This window comes from Hyla sarda, chromosome 3 (genome assembly GCF_029499605.1).
Source record: "Hyla sarda isolate aHylSar1 chromosome 3, aHylSar1.hap1, whole genome shotgun sequence".
Lineage (NCBI taxonomy): Eukaryota > Metazoa > Chordata > Amphibia > Anura > Hylidae > Hyla > Hyla sarda.
In genome coordinates this window covers 378,573,589-378,595,973 of record NC_079191.1, presented here as the reverse complement: position 1 = coordinate 378,595,973, position 22,385 = coordinate 378,573,589, and the positions used below count along the sequence as shown (strand labels likewise).

The following is a 22,385-nucleotide window of genomic DNA, read 5'->3' as shown; positions in this document are numbered from 1 at the left end:
ATCACACACCACAGCACATGCTACCTCCGAAAAAAAAAAAAAATCCACTTCAATACCGCACAGATGTTCACTTAAATTGTCAGGGGGGGAATCAATGATCTTTTCAACAGAAGGATTTTGTTGGGGATGGTCCGTGGTTTTTTCTGGCCATCATTTCTTTATCACTTCTCCAGCTGTGACCGCTCTTCTCCAATTTATCAGAAGCAAAGTCAAGTTCAAAGCTACTGGCAAAATCGCTTAAGGAAAATCCTCCTGTAGATCCACAGACAATATTCTTAAATAACACCAAACACATTTCCAAAAATCTACATGAAACTCAATGTAAGTCTTTCCTTGTTCAACGTTTTGATCACTTTCTTAGGGTATCTTCACACGGCTGAGTTTTGGTAAAAAAAAAAATGCAGTGGTCAGATGTTAGCTGCACGTCAATAAGGAACTGCAAAATGCTAGACATGAGCGAACATACAGTAAATTCGATTCGTCACGAACTTCTCGGCTCGGCAGTTGATGACTTATCCTGCATAAATTAGTTCAGCTTTCCGGTGCTCCGGTGGGCTGGAAAAGGTGGATACAGTCCTAGGAAAGAGTCTCCTAGGACTGTATCCACCTTTTCCAGCCCACCGGAGCACCTGAAAGCTGAACTAATTTATGCAGGAGAAGTCATCAACTGCCGAGCCGAGAAGTTCGTGACGAATTGAATTTACTGTAAGTTCGCTCATCTCTACAAAACGCAACACCCACTTTGGGCTCAGGGGCAGATTTTGAGACTATTGGGGGGGTATTTCTCAATTTTGCCTGTTGACAGTTTCTTTTTACCCTTTTTTTTAACTTTGGTTTTCGTGGACATGCACCAAATTTATCATTTGGTGCAAGTTGTTAGTAATTTTGGCTCAAATGTTGAAATCAGCTGTTCCCAGCGCCTTTTACATAGACCTTACCACCACAGAGGACGCGTATTTTACCCTGTAGAGCGGCCATTTCGGAGTCCCTCCTGCAGTATATCAGCAAGCGACATGAGTTATTTTCTTTTGTGGGGTTTATAGTCACCATGTGAAATGGATTTTATTTTCAACTTGGGTAGTTTTTTTTTTTTTTTGTTACTTTAGTGCAGTGGTCTTCAACCTGCAGACCTTCAGATGTTGCAAAACTACAATTCCCAGCATGCCCGGACAGCCGTTGGCTGTCCGGGCATGCTGGGAGTTGTAGTTTTGCAACATCTGGAGGTCCGCAGGTTGGAGACCACTGCTTTAGTGCTTACCTTTCCCGAACCTGTGCGGCCATGTCCAATGCTGGCTCAACGGAGGGTGAAGGTTCCTCAGAGACAACTATGTCGCAGGATAGTATTGAGCAGCCCTGGAGGCGTCGCTGCTTTCACCCCAATAAAAAAAATGTTATGCATTTTGACGCCTTTACATTTTCTGACATTGCTAAGTGTGTTTTCTATGTGCAAAATTTCTTGGCGGGGATTTGCGCCAAAGATCGATGATGAATTACTGACTAAAGTTGAAATCACACACAGGACCGTGTGATTTTGAGAAAGTTGTAAAAATGACAGTGGAGAAGGTGCGCCAAACTTTGGCGCAAAAAAGACACTGCGCCAAAGTATTGCGCCAAAGTTACGTGAAAAAAAAAATCACATAAATCCTTTTTTTTTTTTTCACTGTAATCTTGGGCGATTTTCTCCTATAGAAGTCTATGGGGGAGAAAAAATGCCATTAAAAACACGATGTGGCTTTTGCATTTACGTTTTTCCATCTTATTTTTACAACAGAGTTCAAAAATAAAAAAAAAAGGGGTGGACACAAGAATTGGAAAAACTGGTAAAAAAAATAAATAAATAAATGCATTTCTGTTTTAGAATAGGTTAGGATATGATTTTCTGATAATATGGCAGCACGGTATTTTTTTCCTGGAATTACTACAAGCATCGCACCCGTGTGAATGTACCTCCTTGTGCCCTTCTATATATTGGATATGGCTTTTAGGGGAGAATTCCGCCATACATATAGGAATCTGTTAGAACAGAGGCATACGGAGGGACAGTGGAAGTCCTGGGTACGTCTATATGTGTCCATTCGATTGGGGTCATTTTGGCGTCAAGCCCCATTAAGATGAAGATGATATTGCAGACACTTTTGCATCAAATCTGCCAAATATGAATTGACCCTTACCGCCCTGTACAAAGCAGACTCATAATATGGGCGTGCGCGCAAAACTTGGGATATGGTGGCCAATAGCTTATAAAGTCTGTGCATGCTTGACGATATGGAACGGAAACTGACAACGGTTTCGAGTCACCTACAGAACTCAATGAGGTGCACACTGTGGGGGAGATTTATCAAAACCTGTCCAGAGGAAAAGTTGACCAGTTGCCCACAGCAACCAATCAGATAACTCCTTTCATTTTTAAGAGGCCTTTTTAAAAAAAAAATGAAAGAAGCGATCTGATTGGTTGCTATGGGCAACTGGTCAACTTCTCCTCTGCACAGGTTTTCATAAATCTTCCCCCAAGTTTTTTCAGGCTTTTTTTTTTTTTTTGTAAAAAATGTATTTTTCAACATTACTGTGCTCTATGTAAGTCTATGGGAGCATTGTTGTCTGTGGACACAATTATGGACATTTATCAACGGGTTTAGTCAGGTTTTCTTTACTATAATTGTGGCAAAATTGTCGCAACTGCGACTACGCGATTTTTCGTGCGACATTTTGACTGGAAAGCGAGAAAAGCAAGTTTTCCAAAAATTAACTACATAGTAATAATTTTAAAATGGACTAAGGGTAGTCAGGTATTTATTAACTGCGACAGTCGCAACTGCGCAAAAAAAAGTCGCAACAGCGTTAAAAATTGACTAAATTTACTCCAGCTCAAACATGGAGCAGAAAAAGATACTACCAAAGTAAAAAAGGAAAAATTGCTTACTAGAAAGAAAATTATCAGCAGGCTGAAAGCAGTTGATAAATACGTCACACATAAGCAAAAAAAAAAGTAAGGAAAAAATTACTAAAAAAAAAGAATACATAAGCAAACATTGATAAATGTCCCTCAATATGTAAAAAAATAAAATAAAAAAAGTGGCTATATTTTTACATACATTGTGCACATACAACCACTTTCCCATAGACTTACATAGAGCACATTCAAATTTAAATATGCAGATGGGTTTTTTCAAATGAAATACACCTGAAAAACAGTGTGAACATAGCCTTAGACTCCACCACTATATATTCCACAGTGCAACAGTACGTTTCAAAGCCAATAATGATTCCATCACTACAGAAATCTTAGCCCGTGTTCAGATGATGCTGAAGCAACACAAATAGTTGTGGATTCTCCATGCAGAATCCACCCAGAAGTACTGCGAAATCCAAGGACAACTGGGCCTAACAAATTTTCTAGTCAAAGCAGTGTATTCCTACATGGTCTAATATTGCCCCCAGTAGACTAAGAAGAACAGTAAAATGACAAAAGTTGTTACAATGCCCTAGTCATAGTGAAAAGTGCTGAAGACTAGAGACACACCCCAACCTGGTAACACCAAGTTGTCAATTTATTCATAAACATATAAGAGAAATTACAGAACTACAGAAAAGATGCTCCAGAATTGTTATTTCATAGGCAAAACAATGGTTTATGAAATCAGATATGTCAGGAGAGGGGACAGGTCCTCTTTATAGGGGTATTCCGGCCTTAGACATCTTATCCCCTATCCAAAGGATAGGGATAAGATGTTTGATCGGAGGGGTCCCGCCGCTGGGGAACCCCGCGAGCTCGGTGCAGCCCCCGGCATTCTGTCCTGGGTGCTGCTCCCGAGACAGAGACGTGACAGCACGACCCTCACCCCCTCCATTCAAGTCTATAAGAGGGGACATGACAGCTGTCACGCCCCCTCCCATAGACTTGCATTGAGGGGCGAGGCGTGACATCATGAGGGGGCGGGGCTACGAGGTCACACGCTCCTGGCGCCGACTCCAGTGTTTGAAAACAGTTTGTTCCAAATGCTGAGAAGCGGAGTACCCCTTTAAAGAATTGCTGGCCAGATTATTTTCTTATTCCAAGTAGATGCCATACTTATGTTGTAAAATATTGTGTAGTGACAATGTTGGGTGTGGGGGGGGGGTATTTATGAAGCCTTTTACCCTTGTTTTCTTGGGAAAATTTGTCGCACTATTTTGGCACTGCGTTTTTTGTGACTTTCTATATACGTGCAGTCCAGTGTTTTGCTGTAGTAGACGCGTTTTGAGTTCTTTTTGCAGGGGTCAGGAATTTATGAAACTGCATAATTTGGCGCAAAGCACCCAAAAGGGTGCAAATAACCACCAAATAACAGCATACAAACTAACAGTGGACAACATTATTAAAAAGTCGAATAAATTGTCGCACACAACACACAGGTTAAAAAAAGTCGCACACATACGCCATACAAAGTGCAGTAGTGATGCAAGAAAGGTGAACAGCACCAGATTGATCACATGCCCCGCTCCATGTTTGGTGCAGGTACACAGTGACATTAATGGAGTAAAGAGACATTCACCTGCAACACTTTTCATGAATACCCCCCCCCCCCCCCCCAATATCCTTAAAGGGGTATTCCGCTGCCACGCCCCCTCCCATAGACTTCCATTGAGGGGGGCGTGGTCATGACATCACAAGCGGGGTGTGACTGACGTCACGAGCCTCCGGCGCTGCACCTGACACTCTTAAACAAATGTCGGGTGCAGGGAGATTGCGGGGGTCCCCAGCGGCAGGACCCCTGGGATCAGACATCTTATGCCCTATCCTTTAGATAGGGGATAACATGTCTAGGGGCAGAGTACTCTTTAACGCTGATACAGGAATATATATATATATATATATATATATATATATTTGTTTACATGATTAATATGGCCGTGCTAATACTTGTTATTCTGACAATTTATAGTTATCCAGCTGCTTGAACCAAAATAGTTTACTTGAATGGACTTGGAGATAGAATTACAATACTGAAGCTTCAAATCCTGTTACATTGAAGAGGATAATTGAAACCATTCACAACCAAAGGAGGGTTTTCAAGAGGATGTTTTCAGGAGGAGTGTTTTGGAGTATATACAGTGTATACCAAAAATAGCGGTCAAGTTTCAGGAGGTGGGGTGCTAGGTTGGTTTTGACTTTGCCAATAGTAATTTTGTATATTCAAAAATTAAGGGAACACTACATAAAAGGGTCAAGACCCCGAGGTTGTTGTGGTTTGGTTGATCAAGAATAAAATGAACTATCATCAGGTTATATAATATTTCTGTAGACATGCCGATTTACAACAATTTTATGACTTTGCATAGAAAACGCTGTACATAATCCGAAACGTTTTCCACCTATAGTATTAGGGATCAAGGGTGTACCCGGGCATTTTACTTAGAGAAGAAGAGGTGAGGGAATGTCTGGGGTTGGCGGCATAATCCCAATGCTATTGCCACTGTACTAAGTCCAGATGCTAACCAATGGACCCTAAGCTGTGGCACTTTTTGGTGGCCCATATGGTAAAAATAGGTGATCATGTCACTCGTTCACAAGTATCTAGATGTTAAAAACAGATTATTTCAACCATAACAGTCATGGAAGTTTAACAATGATCATCATTTGTTTGAAAATGGGTTGGCGGTGTCAGACATTTTTGGACCATTGTCAAACGATAGATCATTTCTCTATGAACAAACTTTTAGGAAAGAATGATCCTAGAAAGATTGTTCATCCCTCTCCTGAGGTCAATGATAACAAGGAATAATATTGCTGGACCCAGAGAGCTGATTAATTGTACACAACAATGGGAATAGGTATAAAGATCGTCTGCTGCCCTCCGGAACATAAATGGTAGTAGATGCTCGGCTTCAAAAGGATCCGGCTAATGGCGCTGATCGACCAGACAGGTAGGTAAACTTAAAAGAGAATTTATTGACCAGAATGCAGCGCGTTTCGCTGCGCATGCGCAGCGAAACGCGTTGCATACTGGTCAATAAATCCTCTTTTAAGTTTACCTACCTGTCTGGTCGATCAGCGCCGTGAGCCGGATCCTTTTGAAGCCGAGCATCTACTATTGATAACATATGACCAGTGTGAGCAACTGTAGAAGCCAACATGGAATAAAAACTGTATGGTTATCCATCAGATATTCCTTCAATCAAAGGTTGTACAACCATTTACCTTCTATCTGTTGTGTATGGCTAACTTTAAGGATAAGTCTATTCTCCTAGGAAGCTACTATAGAGTTTCTTAATTTCTCTGGGTTTCGTTGGCACAGATTTAGTCTGGTTACTATAAGGACTGGCTGGGAAATTAACTTTTCGGAGCCGTCAACCTGTGGTGCTGCCACTTTTCTTAAAATTACAACTCCACAGGTTGGATACCACTACCTTAGATAGACCTTTCTGGGGATTTTTCTCTTGTATCATCCTAAAGAACTTTTGACATGCTGGAAGAGGTTACTGATGATTCGTACAGGCCAAATCCTTAGGAATCCCTAAGAATCTAGAGGCACAGTGCTCTTATGAGAAGAGAGTCCTTTCTGTTGGATTTATTAGGAGATATCTGTATATAAGAACAAAGGCACTGCCATTAAATCTATAGGACTTTAATACCCATTAACATTAGTCTAGTGATTTTTTCAGTGAAGTTTTGTTTGTAAAGAATGGTTTATACTAGGGATCGACAGATATCGATTTTTTAGGGCCGATACCGATACTCTGTGGACCCTGATGCCGACCGCTTCTCTCCCCCTGCCGGTCCTTAGTCCAACCACCGCACCGCAACCCCCCCCCCACCGCATTGCTCCCCGCACCGGCCAGAGACCGCCGTCACTGCCCCATTGTCTCCCCCATCCTCGGTTTTATAACTACCTGCTCCCAGTGCCAGCTCAGGACACCGCTGGAGCCAGGAGTAGCGTGGACCCCGGGAACAGGTAATTATAAAACCGGGGATGGGGGAGGCAATTGGGAAGCAGCGGCGCCGAAGGTCTCTGGCCGGGACGGTGCGGGGTGCATTATCGGATTATTGGCAAGGTAATTGCCGATAACGTCCAAAATCGTGAATATTGGCCGATAATATTGGCCAAACCGATAATCGGTCGATCCCTAGTTTATACCAACACTGATAAAAACCCATCACTGAATATGTCATTAGATTGAACAGATGAAAGTCAAATACACTTTAGTGAAGAAGCATATTGGTTGTTATCGATTGGCTCGATGTTATACTATACTGTGGAAAAGGGTCCTGGGACATTACCCAACAGTCTTGCACAGTTCAAATGTTTCAAAGTACAGACTCAGGCAATGGATCAATAGGGGGTTAATATAAATAAGGAATATATACCTTTCTAAGATCCATGTAAGTGTTGCACAATGTATGAGATGAGCACACAGTAGTAGCAGAACCTCGCTGTGCGCCTTTTAACTTCCTTGTTAGAATTGCTTCAATATGTGTTCATCCTAAATTGGAAGGGGGGTTGGATATACACATAACCTAATGCTTAGAAACCGAGCTGTAGTTCTAAAGTCAGCGACTACTTTTTTCTCATGATCATTTCGTTACAGAACGTATTGAGAGTTTGCGGCAACCAGGAATCGTATCACTTAGCTTCAATCTGATGCTACAGCATATACATCCAATCCACTTCATATAGGGTTAACATTTTAATGTTCCAACCACTGTCATCACCTATTTGTTTTAGGCTACCAACATCTTAAACCCAGCGTTGAAATTCTCACCTCCCCACATATCTACAGTACTGTCATCTCGGTTTTTTATATAGTATACAACAGGGTCATGTTCTGGAAGAAATATCACACAAATCTGATGCCAACGTTTTGATGTCTAATGTTTAGGTTTTGCTATGGTACAAGAAATGAATCCTGACGCTTACCCTTGAGAGTTTACAGTCCCTATTGGTTCTTTCCGCTATAAATTAGAAGGTAGGACCTCCATGGCATAAGTTCTGACGGTTCAGCCGATAGGTCTTTATTAATCTTATGCCAAGTCCTGTACAGCGCTAGTAATATTTAGACTAGACGTAGAAAAGCTACCGGTCACCAATATACGGTATGTCATATTACAGAGCTTCCACACTTCAAAACCAAAAACCAGCAGATTTCTAAGTGCATTGGCAATGTGGCCCCTGAGACTTACCCAGACATTACTTATGGTGTTAAAAGTTTGTAGAATGTTTGTCCCAAAATACTTTAAAGGGGTATTCCAGGCCAAAACTTTTTTTTATACATCAACTGGCTCCGGAAAGTTAAACAGATTTGTAAATTCCTTCTATTAAAAAATTTTAATCCTTCCAATAGTTATTAGCTTCTGAAGTTGAGTTGTTATTTTCTGTCTAACTGGTCTCTGATGACTCACGTCCCGGGAGTTGTGCAGTTCCTATGGGGATATTCTCCCATCATGCACAGCTCCCGGGACGTGACATCATCATTGAGCAGTTAGACAGAAAACTTCAGAAGCTAATAACTATTGGAAGGATTAAGATTTTTTAATAGAAGTAATTTACAAATCTGTTTAACTTTCCAGAGCCAGTTGATATATATATATATATATATATATATATATATATATATATATATATATATATAAAGGTTTTGCCTGGAATACCCCTTTAAGGCTGTTCCTTAGCATTTAAAGAAGAGACAAGATAAGATGTCGCATTGTTGACCTGGGTCTGTTTGGAAAGTTTTGCCAAAAGAAAAAATGTCAGCGGGGGATCTTTAAAGGGGTACTCCGGTGAAAACCTTTTTTTTTTTTTTTTTTTAAATCAACTGGTGCCAGAAAGTTAAACAGATATGTAAATTATTTCTATTAAAAAATCTTAATCCTTCCAGTACTTATTAGCTGCTGAATACTACAGCGGAAATTCTTCTCTTTTTGGAACACAGTGCTCTCTGCTGACATCACGAGCACAGTGCTCTCTGCTGACATCTCTGTCCATTTTAGGAACTGTCCAGAACAGCATATGTTTACTATGGGGATTTCCTTTTACTCTGAACAGTTCCTAAAATGGACAGAGATGTCAGCAGAGAGCACTGTGCTCATGATGTCAGCAGAGAGCTCTGTGTTTCAAACGGAAAATAATTTCCACTGTAGTATTCAGCAGCTAATAAGTACAGGAAGGACTAAGATTTTTTAATAGAAGTAATTTACAAATCTGTTTAACTTTCTGGCACCAGTTGATAAAAAAAAAAAAGTTTTTCACCCAAGTACCCCTTTAATATACACTTGATTTCTGGCACTCCTTCCCGGCTTAGGACGAAGCTTAGAGTTTGACTAGTCAATGAAACCCCACTAGGTCATCTCTCATCCACTGCTTTAGTAGGAAGTAGGGCTGGGCGGTATGGCCAAATATGTGTATCGCGGTATTTTTGTAACTTATGGCGGTTCCACAGTATATAACGGTATTCCCCCCCCTCCCTCCCAAAATTAATTATTAGCCCAGCGCTGCTCTGTCCCCATCGGGGTACTACTCATGTCACCCGCAAGCGCTGCCCTCCTCGTCCTCATGTTTGTTGCGGCCGCTGGCGCTGACACTCTATACTGTATCCCTATCCCTTGTATGACACTCTATACTGTATCCCTATCCCTTGTATGACACTCTATACTGTATCCCTATCCCTTGTATGACACTCTATACTGTATCCCTATCCCTTGTATGACACTCTATACTGTACCTATCCCTTGTATGACACTCTATACTGTATCCCTATCCCTTGTATGACACTCTATACTGTATCCCTATCCCTTGTATGACACTCTATACTGTATCCCTATCCCTTGTATGACACTCTATACTGTATCCCTATCCCTTGTATGACGCTCTATACTGTATCCCTATCCCTTGTATGACACTGTATACTGTATCCCTATCCCTTGTATGACACTCTATACTGTATCCCTATCCCTTGTATGACACTCTATACTGTATCCCTATCCCTTGTATGACACTCTATACTGTATCCCTATCCCTTGTATGACACTCTATACTGTATCCCTATCCCTTGTATGACACTCTATACTGTATCCCTATCCCTTGTATGACACTCTATACTGTACCCCTATCTCTTGTATGACACTCTATACTGTATCCCTATCCCTTGTATGACACTCTATACTGTATCCCTATCCCTTGTATGACACTCTATACTGTATTCCTATCCCTTGTATGACACTCTATACTGTATCCCTATCCCTTGTATGACACTCTATACTGTATCCCTATCCCTTGTATGACACTGTATACTGTATCCCTATACCTTGTATGACACTCTATACTGTATCCCTATCCCTTGTATGACACTGTATACTGTATCCCTATCTCTTGTATGACACTCTATACTGTACCTATCCCTTGTATGACACTCTATACTGTATCCCTATCCCTTGTATGACACTCTATACTGTATCCCTATCCCTTGTATGACACTCTATACTGTATCCCTATCCCTTGTATGACACTGTATACTGTATCCCTATCCCTTGTATGACGCTCTATACTGTATCCCTATCCCTTGTATGACACTCTATACTGTATCCCTATCCCTTGTATGACACTCTATACTGTATCCCTATCCCTTGTATGACACTCTATACTGTATCCCTATCCCTTGTATGACACTCTATACTGTATCCCTATCCCTTGTATGACACTCTATACTGTATCCCTATCCCTTGTATGACACTCTATACTGTATTCCTATCCCTTGTATGACACTGTATACTGTATCCCTATCCCTTGTATGACACTCTATAATGTATCCCTATCCCTTGTATACACTCTATACTGTATCCCTATCCCTTGTATGACACTCTATACTGTATTCCTATCCCTTGTATGACACTGTATACTGTATACCTATCCCTTGTATGACACTCTATACTGTATCCCTATCCCTTGTATGACACTCTATACTGTATCCCTATCCCTTGTATGACACTCTATACTGTATCCCTATCCCTTGTATGACACTCTATACTGTATCCCTATCCCTTGTATGACACTCTATACTGTATTCCTATCCCTTGTATGGCACTCTATACTGTATCCCTATCCCTTGTATGACACTCTATACTGTATCCCTATCCCTTGTATGACACTCTATACTGTATCCCTATCCCTTGTATGACACTCTATACTGTATCCCTATCCCTTGTATGACACTCTATACTGTATCCCTATCCCTTGTATGACACTCTATACTGTATCCCTATCCCTTGTATGACACTCTATACTGTATCCCTATCCCTTGTATGACACTCTATACTGTATCCCTATCCCTTGTATGACACTCTATACTGTATTCCTATCCCTTGTATGACACTCTATACTGTATTCCTATCCCTTGTATGACACTCTATACTGTATCCCTATCCCTTGTATGACACTCTATACTGTATCCCTATCCCTTGTATGACACTGTATACTGTATCCCTATCCCTTGTATGACACTCTATACTGTATCCCTATCCCTTGTATGACACTCTATACTGTATCCCTATCTCTTGTATAACACTCTATACTGTATCCCTATCCCTTGTATGACACTCTATACTGTATCCCTATCCCTTGTATGACACTCTATACTGTATCCCTATCCCTTGTATGACACTCTATACTGTATTCCTATCCCTTGTATGACACTCTATACTGTATCCCTATCCCTTGTATGACACTCTATACTGTATCCCTATCCCTTGTATGACACTCTATACTGTATCCCTATCCCTTGTATACACTCTTTACTGTATCCCTATCCCTTGTATGACACTCTATACTGTATCCCTATCCCTTGTATGACACTCTATACTGTATCCCTATCCCTTGTATGACACTCTATACTGTATCCCTATCCCTTGTATGACACTCTATACTGTACCCCTATCCCTTGTATGACACTCTATAATGTATCCCTATCCCTTGTATGACACGCTATACTGTATCCCTATCCCTTGTATGACACTCTATACTGTATCCCTATCCCTTGTATGACACTCTATACTGTATTCCTATCCCTTGTATGACACTCTATAATGTATCCCTATCCCTTGTATGACGCTCTATACTGTATTCCTATCCCTTGTATGACACTCTATACTGTATCCCTATCCCTTGTATGACACTCTATACTGTACCCCTATCCCTTGTATGACACTCTATACTGTATCCCTATCCCTTGTATGACACTCTATACTGTATTCCTATCCCTTGTATGACACTCTATACTGTATCCCTATCCCTTGTATGACGCTCTATACTGTATCCCTATCCCTTGTATGACACTCTATACTGTATCCCTATCCCTTGTATGACACTCTATACTGTATCCCTATCCCTTGTATGACACTCTATACTGTATCCCTATCCCTTGTATGACACTCTATACTGTATCCCTATCCCTTGTATGACACTCTATACTGTATCCCTATCCCTTGTATGACACTCTATACTGTATCCCTATCCCTTGTATGACACTCTATATTGTATCCCTATCCCTTGTATGACACTCTATACTGTATCCCTATCCCTTGTATGACACTCTATACTGTATCCCTATCCCTTGTATGACACTCTATACTGTATCCCTATCCCTTGTATGACACTCTATACTGTATCCCTATCCCTTGTATGACACTCTATACTGTATCCCTATCCCTTGTATGACGCTCTATACTGTATCCCTATCCCTTGTATGACACTCTATACTGTATCCCTATCCCTTGTATGACACTCTATACTGTATCCCTATCCCTTGTATGACACTCTATACTGTATCCCTATCCCTTGTATGACACTCTATACTGTATTCCTATCCCTTGTATGACACTCTATACTGTATCCCTATCCCTTGTATGACACTCTATACTGTATCCCTATCCCTTGTATGACACTCTATACTGTATCCCTATCCCTTGTATGACACTCTATACTGTATCCCTATCCCTTGTATGACACTCTATACTGTATCCCTATCCCTTGTATGACACTCTATACTGTATCCCTATCCCTTGTATGACACTCTATACTGTATCCCTATCCCTTGTATGACACTCTATACTGTATCCCTATGCCCGGGCTGCAAAAGGTAAACAAAAATAAACTAACGCATGTTCTGATGTCAGCCTTATGCTGGGGACGGGAACGTCGGACAGCCGTCATCCTATCACTGGCAGCAGCAATGTTCCGCCTCGGCCGGTGATAGGCTGAGCCCACTGTCATGTAAGGGGCCGGCTTCTCACATGACAGTGCGCTCAACCTATCACCGGCCGAGGAGGAACATCGCTGCGGCCAGTGATAGGATGACGACTGTCCGACGTTCCCGTCCCCAGCGTAAGGCTGACGTCAGAACATGCGTTAGTTTATTTTTGTTTACCTTTTGCAGCCCGGGCATAGGGATACAGTATAGCAGTAGTCTTCAACCTGCGGACGTCCAGATGTTGCAGAACTACAACTCCCAGCATGCCCGGACAGCCAACGGCTGTCCGGGCATGCTGGGAGTTGTAGTTTTGCAACATCTGCAGGTTGAAGACCACTGGTATAGAGTATCAGCGCCGGCAGCCGCAACAAACAGGAGGACAAAGAGGGCAGCGCTTCCGGGTGACATATGTGAGTAGTACCCCGATGGGGACAGTGCAGCGCTGGGCTAATAATTGGGGGGGGGGCAGCGTGCTGTGGCTGTTAATTAATTCCCGAGGTATGAACCTGTATACCGCCCAACCCTAGTAGGAATCTTCACTATGTCTGTGATAGGATTCATGGTATTGATGACATCTGTCCTAGATGAATATATTAAAAAAAGTATTGCACGTCCCGGGCTCACGTTGGCATTTGTATACAGCTATTTGCCCCCAGTACTAGTTACCAAAAATCTGACATCATCCTGTGTGTGGCAGCTAAACAGTTACTAGAACATACTACAAGGTATCACCCAAAGTAAGCTAGAAGGATGTACGATAGCATAAAGTAGTAATCACATATACACACACAGGAGATAAATCTTTGACAGGCAGATTCTTAGCACCCCACAAATGGTAAAGCTGCCATAGATCAATGCTTCCCCAACCTGGGGCTCTCCAGCTGTTGCAAAACAATAACCCCCATCATGCCATGTGTGCAGGGAAAGAAAAGAGGACCTAGTAAATGCCCTTCAGTTCTGCTCTAAGGCAGTGTTCACCAACCTGGGGCTCTCCAGCTGTTGCACAACTACAAATCCCATCATGCCCCCACAGCCTCCAGCATGATGGGAGTTTTGCACCAGCTAGAGAGCTACAGGTTAGGAAACACTGCACTACAGCAAAATTCTCTATTCAAAATACTATGTGCTAGATCAGTGTTTCCCAAGAAGGGTGCCTCCAGCTGTTGCAAAACTACAACTCCCAGCATGCTGGGAGTTGCAGATTTGCAACAGCTGAAGGCACCCTGCTTGGAAACACTGGACTAGATCTTACTAGGACAACCTATCCCTGTCCAGGGTGCCTCCAGCTGTTGCAAAATTACAGCAACCAGAAAACTAGATTCCCAGCAGAAAGTTCCCTACCATGAAGATCATGAGCCAGTGTTTCCCAACCAGGGTGCCTCCAGCTGTTGCAAAACTACAACTCCCAGCAAATGTAAAGCTGCCATAGATCAATGCTTCCCCAACCTGGGGCTTTCCAGCTGTTTCAAAACTATAACCCCCATCATGCCATGTGTGCAGGGAAAGAAAAGAGGACCTAGTAAATGTCCTTCAGTTCTGCTCTAAGGCAGTGTTCACCAACCTGGGGCTCTCCAGCTGTTGCACAACTACAAATCCCATCATGCCCTCACAGCCTCCAGCATGATGGGAGTTTTGCAACAGCTAGAGAGCGACAGGTTAGGAAACACTGCACTACAGCCATCCTACAAATGTAAAGCTGCCCATAGAAAACTGTTCCCCCGTAGGTGTCACACTAAGGCAGTGTCTTCTAAACAGTGTGCCTCCAGCTGTTGCAAAACTACAACTCCCAGCATTGCCCAGAGAGCCGAAGACTAGGTGTTGTAGTTTAGCAACAGCTGGGGGCACCCTGGCTGGGAAGTGCAAGATCTAGCATATAGTATTTTCCATAGACTGTTTCATAGATCATACATTGGGTAACTTGTTTTTTATCTAAATAGGTGAAAAACACTATTGCAACAGCTGGAGACACAGGGCGTGATGGGAGCTACACCGCCACAGACTATGTGAGCCCCACAAGTTGGGCAAGGGTTAGGAAATGCCATTACTTGGGATGTCTGATAAGTATTAAGGTGCTGAATACTTTTCCAAATAGAAAGGAAATTGTTAATAAGATTTAAAAATAGTTCCTGATAATATTTACATTTATTGCTTCATCTTATACAAAATTCTCTAATTAAAATACTATGTGCTAAATCAGTGTTTCCAAAGCAGGGTGCATCCAGCTGTTGCAAAACTACAACTCCCAGCATGTTGGGAGTTGCAGTTTTGCCACAGCTGGAGGCACCCTGCTTGGAAACACTGCACTAGATCTTACTAGGGCAACCTATCCCTGCCCAGGGTGCCTCCAGCTGTTGCAAAATTACAACAACCATAAAACTAGACAATATAACAGAGCTGGGACAGCCATTTATAATAGTAAGATAGTGAGACAGAATAGTAAGATTCCCTGCAGAAAGTTCCCTACACATGGAGATCATGAGCCAGTGTCTCCCAACCAGGGTGCCTCCAGCTGTTGCAAAACTACAACTCCCAGTATGCTGGGAGTTGCAGTTTTGCAACAGCTGGAGGCACCCTGCTTGGAAACACTGCGCTAGATCTTACTAGGGCATCCTATCCCTGCCCAGAGTGCCTCCAGCTGTTGCAAAATTACAACAACCAGAAAACTAGACAATATAACAGAGCTGGGACAGCCATTAAGAATAGTAAGATAGTGAGACGGAATAGTAAGATTCCCCGCAGAAAGTTCTCTACACATGGAGATCGTGAGACAGTGTTTCCCAAGCAGGTTGCCCCCAGCTGTTGCAAAACTACAACTCCCTGCATGCTGGGATTTGTAGTTTTGCAACAGCCGGAAGCACCCTGCTTGGTAAAACTGCGCTAGCTCTTACTAGGGCAACCTATCCCTGCCCAGGGTGCCTCCAGCTGTTGCAAAATTACAAACAACCAGAAAACTAGACAATATAACAGAGCTGGGACAGCCATTAAGAATAGTAAGATAGTGAGACAGAATAGTAAGATTCCCTGCAGAAAGTTCTCTACACATGGAGATCGTGAGACAGTGTTTCCCAACCAGGGTGCCTCCAGCTGTTTCAAAATTACAACAACCAGAAAACTAGATAATATAACAGAGCTGGGACAGACATTTAGAATAGTAAGATATTGAGACAGAATAGTATGAATCCCTGCAGAAAGTTCTCTACCATGGAGATCTCGAGCCAGTGTTTCCCAACCAGGGTGCCTCCAGCTGTTTCAAAATTACAACAACCAGAAAACTAGACAATATAACAGAGCTGGGACAGACATTTAGAATAGCAAGATAGTGAGACAGAATAGTAAGATTCCCCGCAGAAAGTTCCCTATACATGGAGATCATGAGCCAGTGTTTCCCAACCAGGGTGCCTCCAGCTGTTGCAAAACTACAACTCCCAGCAAATGTAAAGCTGCCATAGATTAATGCTTCCCCAACCTGGGGCTTTCCAGCTGTTTCAAAACTATAACCCCCATCATGCCATGTGTGCAGGGAAAGAAAAGAGGACATAGTAAATGCCCTTCAGTTCTGCTCTAAGGCAGTGTTCACCAACCTGTGTCTCTCCAGCTGTTGCACAATTACAAATCCCATCATGCCCTCACAGCCTCCAGCATGATGGGAGTTTTGCAACAGCTAGAGAGCTACAGGTTAGGAAACACTGCACTACAGCCATCCTACAAATGTAAAGCTGCCCATAGAAAACTGTTCCCCCGTAGGTGTCACACTAAGGCAGTGTCTTCTAAACAGTGTGCCTCCAGCTGTTGCAAAACTACAACTCCCAGCATTGCCCAGAGAGCCGAAGACTAGGTGTTGTAGTTTAGCAACAGCTGGGGGCACCCTGGCTGGGAAGTGCAAGATCTAGCATATAGTATTTTCCATAGACTGTTTCATAGATCATACATTGGGTAACTTGTTTTTTATCTAAATAGGTGAAAAACACTATTGCAACAGCTGGAGACACAGGGCGTGATGGGAGCTACACCGCCACAGACTATGTGAGCCCCACAAGTTTGGCAAGGGTTGGGAAATGCCATTACTTGGGATGTCTGATAAGTATTAAGGTGCTGAATACTTTTCCAAATAGAAAGGAAATTGTTAATAAGATTTAAAAATAGTTCCTGATAATATTTACATTTATTGCTTCATCTTATACAAAATTCTCTAATTAAAATACTATGTGCTAAATCAGTGTTTCCAAAGCAGGGTGCATCCAGCTGTTGCAAAACTACAACTCCCAGCATGTTGGGAGTTGCAGTTTTGCCACAGCTGGAGGCACCCTGCTTGGAAACACTGCACTAGATCTTACTAGGGCAACCTATCCCTGCCCAGGGTGCCTCCAGCTGTTGCAAAATTACAAACAACCAGAAAACTAGATAATATAACAGAGCTGGGACAGACATTTAGAATAGTAAGATAGTGAGACAGAATAGTAAGATTCCCTGCAGAAAGTTCTCTACACATGGAGATCGTGAGACAGTGTTTCCCAACCAGGGCGCCTCCAGCTGTTGCAAAACTACAACAACCAGAAAACTAGATAATATAACAGAGCTGGGACAGACATTTAGAATAGTAAGATATTGAGACAGAATAGTAAGATTCCCTGCAGAAAGTTCTCTACACATGGAGATCACGAGCCAGTGTTTCCCAACCAGGGTGCCTCCAGCTGTTTCAAGATTACAAACAACCAGAAAACTAGATAATTTAACAGAGCTGGGACAGACATTTAGAATAGTAAGATATTGAGACAGAATAGTATGAATCCCTGCAGAAAGTTCTCTACCATGGAGATCACGAGCCAGTGTTTCCCAACCAGGGTGCCTCCAGCTGTTGCAAAATTACAACAACCAGAAAACTAGACAATATAACAGAGCTGGGACAGACATTAAGAATAGCAAGATAGTGAGACGGAATAGTAAGATTCCCTGCAGAAAGTTCTCTACACATGGAGATCGTGAGACAGTGTTTCCCAACCAGGGTGCCTCCAGCTGTTGCACAATTACAACAACCAGAAAACTAGACAATATAACAGAGCTGGGACAGCCATTAAGAATAGCAAGATAGTGAGACGGAATAGTAAGATTCCCTGCAGAAAGTTCTCTACACATGGAGATCATGAGATGGTGTTTCCCAATCAGGGCGCCTCCAGCTGTTGCAAAACTACAACTCCCAGCATGCCCAGACAGCCTTCGGCTGTCTGGGCATGATGGGAGTTGTAGTTTTGCAACAGCTGGAGGCGCCCTGGTTGGGAAACCCCGTCATGAGCTGTCCCAGAAGACAATGTCGGCTGTGCCCCATCTCCTCACACAATGAATGAGTGCGGTTGGTGCCCCCGTCCTCACCTGGTGCTGGCTGCTGACATTGGCAGGGCTGGCAGGACTCCCTCTCAGCACAGTGATGTGCAGTGTAAGTAGCACAAGTCCCAGCAGTAGCAGGAGCTCCGCTGCCAGCCGCACCATCCTCTTGATCCGTCCAGCTTTCAGTGCCCTCGGGCTCGGGCCAGCTGAACCCCCGTTCTCCGGGTCCAGGGGGGCCGGCTGGGTGGAGGAGCCGCCGCCAGCACCGCCACCACCACCGCAGCAGCAGCAGCAGCACTTGGGAGCCACTGCGGGACAGGAAGGAACAAAGCCCCAGGGAAAGCTTCAGCAGAGGGAGGAGGCGAGTCAGGGTCTCCCCAAGCCGGGGGTGGAGGCGGATCGGTAGCGGGCAGGACTTGGTTGAGCCAGCGGAGATCCAGATTCAACATGGGCTGCACCCCACCACGACGTGTCCCCCAAGTAGCGTGCACAGGTGTGCAGTACCGCGATCCACCGGCTCCAGTGCGGGGGTCGCTGTGTCTCTCAGGCACTGATACAATGTGACAGGCGACAGTCACATATAAGGGCTCCGCTGTGTATCCATCCTACAGGAATCCATGCGATCTCCTACCTGCCGCACCGAGAAAAAAAGTTTCCCCTTGCAGCACAGCGCCCTCCTCCGGTCACTACCGCCTGCCCCCACTACCACTCCTCCTGGGCAGAAGCCTCTCTGCTCTGTTGGTCTCTGCACACAGACGCCCAGCGTGTCAAATGGGCTTTATAGTACGGCGGTCCCAGGGTTGTTGTGTGTTCCCCCTCCCCCTGTCATTCCCCTGCCCTCCCACCCCCTCCATTCTCCCCTCTCTCCCCTGTGGTGTTTGCTCCAGCTCAGTCAGGGATAGTTTACAAACAATCTCCTCTCTCTTCTCCACAGGGGGACGATGCCGCCCCACACTGCTCAACATGGCGGCCGGGGGTCGCTGGAAGGGTCATGTCAAGGGATTCTGACAGAACTCCGACATAGATAGCTCTCCTCATGATGGAAGACTACAACCCCCAGCATGCCAGCATGGGAGATGTAGTTGTGCAACAGTTCTCTTCCAGCCATATCTCTCTCCATTTTTCTTTGGAACACTATCAATCTATCTATCTCATATCTATCTATCCCATATATATCTATCTATCTATCTCATATCTATCTATCTCATATCTATCTATCTATCTCATATCTATCCATCTCTTCTATCTCATATATATCTGTCTATCTCATATCTATCTCTCTTCTATCTATCTCATATATATATCTCTTCTATCTCTTATCTATCTATCTCTTCTATCTATCTATCCATCTAATATCTATCTATCTCTTCTATCTATCTCTTATCTATCTATCTCTTCTATCTATCTCATATATATCTCTCTTCTATCTCTTATCTATCTATCTCTTCTATCTATCTCTTCTATCTAATATCTATCTCTTATCTATCTATCTCGTCTATCTATCTCCTATATATCCATCTCATATCTATCTATCTATCTCATATCTATCTATCTCATATCTATCTATTTCATATCTATCTATCTCATATCTATCTCTTCTATGTATCTCTTATATATCTGTCTATCTATCTCTTCTATCTATCTCTTCTATCTATCTATCTCATATCTATCTATCTCATATCTATCTCTTCTATGTATCTCTTATATATCTGTCTATCTATCTCTTCTATCTATCTATCTCATATCTATCTATCTATCTCATATCTATCTATCTCTCTCATATCTATCTATCTATCTCTCTCATATCTATCTATCTCATATCTATCTATCAATCTATATATCTCTCTCATATCTATCTATCTCCTATCTATCTATCTCTTATCTATCTATCTATCTATCTATCTCATATCTATCTATCTCATATCTATCTATCTATCTCATATCTATCTATCTATATATCTCTCTCATATCTATCTATCTCATATCTATCTATCTATCTATCTCATATCTATCTATCTCATATCTATCTCTTCTATGTATCTCTTATATATCTGTCTATCTATCTCTTCTATCTATCTATCTCTTCTATCTATCTATCTCATATCTATCTATCTCTCTCATATCTATCTATCTCTCTCATATCTATCTATCTATCTCATATCTATCTATCTATCTATATATCTCTCTCATATCTATCTATCTCCTATCTATCTATCTCTTATCTATCTCTTATCTATCTATCTATCTATCTATCTCATATCTATCTATCTCATATCTATCTATCTATCTCATATCTATCTATCTATCTATCTATATATCTCTCTCATATCTATCTATCTCATATCTATCTATCTATCTATCTCATATCTATCTATCTCATATCTATCTATCTCATATCTATCACTTCTATGTATCTCTTATATTTCTGTCTATCTATCTCTTCTATCTATCTATCTCTTCTATCTATCTATCTCATATCTATCTATCTCTCTCATATCTATCTATCTCTCTCATATCTATCTATCTATCTATCTATCTCATATCTATCTATATATCTCTCTCATATCTATCTATCTCTTATCTATCTATCTATCTCTTCTATCTATCTATCCGTCTATCTTATAGTGGGATCCATTTGTTTTGTTAAGTACACTTTTTCATTCTGTTGCTTTCGCTATTCACACTATAGAAACATTTCTGTAAAGTTTAGTTTTTGTCGAATGGATTTTTCGTTCTGTCGCTTTTGTTTTTCAATCCTATTCGTTATTCTAAATGACTTGTTACTCCGAAGTTAAATTATGGTTTCGGTCCCATATGACATAACAGCGTTCTTTCAGTAAAGTTTCAATGAGAGAAATTTATCAAAACCTTGTCCACATATATGAGTTAGTTTTTCTCGGATGGATCCAAATGTCTGAAAACTACAAACATCTAATATTGTCTCCTGTATAAGATGACTGATGGGCAGTGCTGGGGGCACCGGAGATCTCATCTGTATAGTCAGCCTTAGATTACTTGTCTGGATTGTTTCATTTTTCTGACTGCCCCATCAGGTTTACAGAAATGTAAGGACATGCTGCAGAAATAACCTCATTTACATATATGCAGAAGAGTTTTGATGGTAGAAAGTTCTATCTATCTCATCTATCGATCTATTATCTATCATCTATCTATATCTATCTATCTCATATCTATCTATATCTATCTATCTCATATCTATCTATCTATATCTATCTATCTCATATCTATCTATCTTAAAAAAAATAAAAATTGGAAATATCCGCAGCACACTGAATGATAAAATCCAAAAAAAAGTTTTATTCCATCACAGTGAGGGTGTCCAGAACAACCAGGGAGCTGGTTGAAACGTTGTTCTGGACACCCTCACTGTGATGGAATAAAACTTTTTTTTGGATTTTATCATTCAGTGTGCTGCGGATATTTCCAATTTTTGTTTATATATGGATCCCTGACCCGGGTCTGGACTCTGCGTGCACCAATTCCTGTTTGTTCGGGTGCTGCTCTCCTTTCAATTTATATCTATCTATCTATCTCATATCTATCTATCTATCTCATATCTATCTATCTATCTCATATCTATCTATCCATCTATCTTTCTCATATCTATCTATCTACCTACCTCCCCTACCTCATATCTATCTACCTCATATCTATCTATCTACCTACCTCATATATATCTATCTATCTATGTATCTACCTACCTCATATCTATCTATCTATGTATCTACCTACCTCATATCTATCTACCTACCTCATATCTATCTACCTACCTCATATCTATCTATGTATCAACCTACCTCATATCTATCTGTCTACCTACCTCATAT

The 22,385-nt window shown here is 42.0% G+C and overlaps 1 protein-coding gene across 1 annotated transcript in view; it reads right to left on the bottom strand.

The window, feature by feature from the left end:
• The window catches only part of ISM1 (isthmin 1), a 78,725-nt gene extending 59,457 nt beyond the window's left edge, over positions 1-19,268 (bottom strand). Inside the window, exon 1 of the mRNA XM_056567880.1 lies at positions 18,583-19,268. Within this exon, the coding sequence (XP_056423855.1) occupies positions 18,583-18,699 (117 nt within the window). The 5' untranslated portion in view covers positions 18,700-19,268. The remainder of the gene's footprint in view (positions 1-18,582) is intronic.
• Between the last annotated feature and the right edge of the window lie 3,117 nt (positions 19,269-22,385).